This window comes from Octopus bimaculoides, chromosome 24 (assembly GCF_001194135.2).
Source record: "Octopus bimaculoides isolate UCB-OBI-ISO-001 chromosome 24, ASM119413v2, whole genome shotgun sequence".
Taxonomy (NCBI): Eukaryota; Metazoa; Mollusca; class Cephalopoda; order Octopoda; family Octopodidae; genus Octopus; species Octopus bimaculoides.
Genome location: NC_069004.1, coordinates 32,262,770 through 32,266,644, shown reverse-complemented (window position 1 = coordinate 32,266,644; position 3,875 = coordinate 32,262,770). Strand labels below are relative to the sequence as shown.

At 37.3% G+C, this 3,875-nt stretch overlaps 1 protein-coding gene across 1 annotated transcript in view; it reads left to right on the top strand.

Annotated features, from left to right (window-relative positions):
* LOC106884287 (TAF5-like RNA polymerase II p300/CBP-associated factor-associated factor 65 kDa subunit 5L) overlaps positions 1-3,875 on the top strand; it is a 20,737-nt gene that overhangs the window by 14,239 nt on the left and 2,623 nt on the right. Inside the window, exons 10-14 of the mRNA XM_014935589.2 lie at positions 119-200; positions 412-523; positions 1,057-1,225; positions 2,039-2,161; positions 3,334-3,397. Of these exons, the coding sequence (XP_014791075.1) occupies positions 119-200; positions 412-523; positions 1,057-1,225; positions 2,039-2,161; positions 3,334-3,397 (550 nt within the window). The remainder of the gene's footprint in view (positions 1-118; positions 201-411; positions 524-1,056; positions 1,226-2,038; positions 2,162-3,333; positions 3,398-3,875) is intronic.

Below are 3,875 nucleotides of genomic sequence, written 5' to 3'. Positions count from 1 at the left end.
ATATATATATATATATATATATATATATATATATATATACTCACACATATATATGTACATACAACTGTTTTGTCTATGGTTATTTTGACACTAACATTTTAATGATTCTACATTTCAGTTCGTTTATGGAACCTAGAAAACTGCTGTAACACCGTTCGTTATGCTGGTCATAATTATCCTGTCTGGGACATTGATGTATGGTGAGTGTTTGCTCATAAGGGGTTTTTGTCCGAATGGGGTAAATAGGTGGGTGATGGTGATGGGGATGAGTGTAGGGGTCACAATAATTATGGGAATAGTGGGGCTTGTGGCTTATGTATTGATGTCTTTCTGTGGTTATACCTAAGGAAGAACCAGTTTGTTGCAAAATAAACTCTGCTAATTTCTTCGTTAAATCTCTTGTCATTTCAGTCGAGTGAGCAGTATGTTTGTAAGTGGTTCATGTGATCGCACTGCCAAACTGTGGTCAACGGATCGAATCTTCCCTGTGCGTACCTTTGCCGGACACACATTGGACGTCAGCGTAAGCTCTCAGAAAATTTTCTTTCCATGCTTTTTTCATTATTGCTTGAAGGTTATTATATTGTTAATCGAAGCCTGATTTGTGGCGTTTCAATATTGGTTACTGTTAATCAGTGAGTTTGTGATGAAGGAAAGGCATAGAACTTGTTTCATGTCTGTAAAGCAAACAGGCTTATGGGTCTTATTTAACGATAAAACGCAGTACTGGTAGTGGTGAGGTTTGAACTCTTGACCACGTACTTAATAATCTATCACCTCAACCTCACAGCCATTGTATTAGTCCAGTATTTTATGATTACTACATTAATGAAATGCCTTTGTCATAGTGTTTTTTTGAATAGGTGGACTTGGGCCTGATGTGTGATCACTGACCTTTGTTCCAGGCAGGACCAACCTGTCATTTATTTTGACATAAATGTATTTGGATCCATGTAATTAACTTCACATCCTCCTTCTAAATTTGCTGATCCTGTGTCATAAATTGAATAAGTTATTTTTAATTCAATTTTTTTGCCTTTTCTCCGTTTCTTTCAGCGAGTAAAGTTTCATCCGAATGGTATGTACGTAGCTACTGGTTCAAGTGATAGGAGTGTCCGACTCTGGAGTATCAATGACGGCAAGTGTGTCCGACTAATGCAGGGTCATCGAGGAACGGTACTTGCCATGGCATTTTCTCCTAACGGGCAATATTTGGCCACCTCTGGTAATTCTTCTTTTCTCTTCTATGTGTGCATCATCATCATCATCATCGTTTAACATCCGCTTTCCATGCTGGTATGGGTTGGACGGTTTGACTGAGGGCTGAAAACTGTTAACCCTATTATGACACTGCTTCTATGGCAGTGAAGGCACGTGGCTTAGTGGTTAGGGTATTCGGCTAAGGATCATAAGATCGTGAGTTCAATTCCTGGCAGTGTGTTGTGTCCTTGAGCAAGACGCTTTATTTCATGTTGCTCCAGTCTATTCAACTGGCAAAAATGAGTTGTACCTGTAATTTAAGGGGTCATCATTGTCACATTTTGTCTCACACTGAACCTCCCCGAGAACTATGTTAAGGGTACATATATGTCTGTGGAGTGCTCAGCCCCTTGCATGTTAATTTCACGAGCAGGCTGTTCTGTTGATCGGATCAACTGAAATCCTCGTCAACGTAACCGACAGAGTGCTAAGGATGACAGTGGTTCTCATTTACAACTGTTACCATGGTGACAGGCCAAGAAGACATACACACACACACACACACAGAGAGAGGCTTCTTTCAGTCTCTACCAACCAGATCCACTCAGAAGGCTTTGAATAGCACGGGGCTGTAGCAGTAGATGCTTTGCCCAAAGTGCCCCAGCATGGGACTGAGCCTGAAATGATCTGGTTGGAAAGCAAGCTTCGTATCCACACGACCACCCCTGCATCTATACACAACAAAAACAACAACAACAAGAGATAAAATAATTCAAAGACAGTTTGTTATTTTCATTGTTATTGTTTTTTCTTGTTTTTCTTTTACCTTTTTCCGTAGGGGATGACAAGAAAATCCGAATCTGGGATCTGAACACTGGTAATTTGTTCAAAGAGTTCCGTGGCCATGTAGATACGGTCTATTCTTTGACTTTTTGTCGCGATGGTTCTATGTTAGCATCAGGTGAGTCTTTGAGGAATTTTAAATGCTTTTGCAATTTTTGAAAAATTGCTTAGATATTTCATTTTCTTTTTTAATTTTTTCCTGAAAGAATTTTGTAAATGAGAAAATTTTTAGTTTCCTCATTTTATTTTTTTGTTTGTTTTTATCATAATTAAAATACTTTCACAAAAATCTATTGTTAGCACGCCAGGTAAAATGCTTAGTGGTATTTTATCCATCCTTATATTCTGTATTCAAATTCCACTGAGGTCAACTTTGCCTTTTGGGGTCAATAAAATAAATACCAGTGGAGCACTGGGGTCGATGTAATCAGCTTAACTACTCGTGGGTAAGAATATAAAAAAACTGCATCCCCCCTGCCAAGCCATGTCGAACCAGCGTGGCAGAGTGGGCTCATCAAACCAGTATTATCTCAGGCTCAAATTCATGGCCTCCACATCAGACTGTGGTTGGTGGAGAGAACATGCTGAGGCCCTTGTTCTGCAGTCGACTGAACATAGATAATACAATCCAATGGAGCCTCAGGTCAGTTGTGCTTGAGTAGATCTATGATCAAAGACATTCTAGCCATGACCCTCTCATCTTTGCATGACTTACTCATTGTCTAATAATAAGTTCTTCATTCTTTAAAATGGTAGGCTGATTATTCCAGCAAGATTTGGCTGCTGTTTATAGCAAGCCAAACAACCCTCTGGACATTCCCAGAAATATATCTTCATTTCATCCCTGAATTCAATTAATTGAAATTCTTCAATTAACCATTTTTGGTACCAACCTGCCTAAGACCATTCTGAGTTCTATGGCATAAACTTCCAGTTTTAAAGTGATCTAAATTAAAATCTTCCATCAAAATTTTATAGTAATTTATGCTTCAAACGCCAGTTTAATGATGACAAAGTTATTTTACTAAACTCTTTATTATTTTCAAAATTTGTTGAAACAGAAGCAGTGTATTCCAACAGAAATATGCAAACAAAAGGGTTAAAATGATCTAAATTAGGATTTTCCATCAAAATTTCATGTTAATTTATGTTTCAAACACCAGGTTAATAATGACGAGGCTGGGCACTGTCCCTCCTCCTCTTGCAAACCCATAAAACAAGCACACACACACAATTAAAACCATGTTGAAGGTATATTCTCCATGTGTTTTTTTTTCGTTTTTTTTTTAGGTGGTCTTGATTCCTCAATACGTATATGGGATGTCCGCAAAGAAGGTGACTTCAGCAATGCCAGGTGAGTAGAATACCTTGCTCAACACCTGCTTTAAAGGATTAATTACAGGAGCTAAAAACAGTTTATTGGTGAATGAGATCATGAGCTTTTCATGGATAATTAATCCTTTTAGCATTCGGATTACCCTATCAAAATATAATCCTTGTTTATTCTCATTATTTTGAATTAATCATACATTAATTCATAGCTTCCAGATTTCAATGTTTATTTTTTAAATGACATTGTAGGATAAGTGTAAGAGGCCAGATCTCTCTGGTTTGTACATAAAACAGGGAAAATATTTAGACCTAATGTGGCTGGGTTTTTTTAACCTTTTAGCATTCACTTTATTCTATCAAATGTAATCCTTATTTATTCATAGTGTTTCGAATTAATTATAGATTATCTCAAAGCTTCCAGATTTCAATGTTTATTTTTTAAATGACATTGTAGGATAAGTGTAAGAGGCCAGATCTCTCTGGTTTGTACATAAAACAGG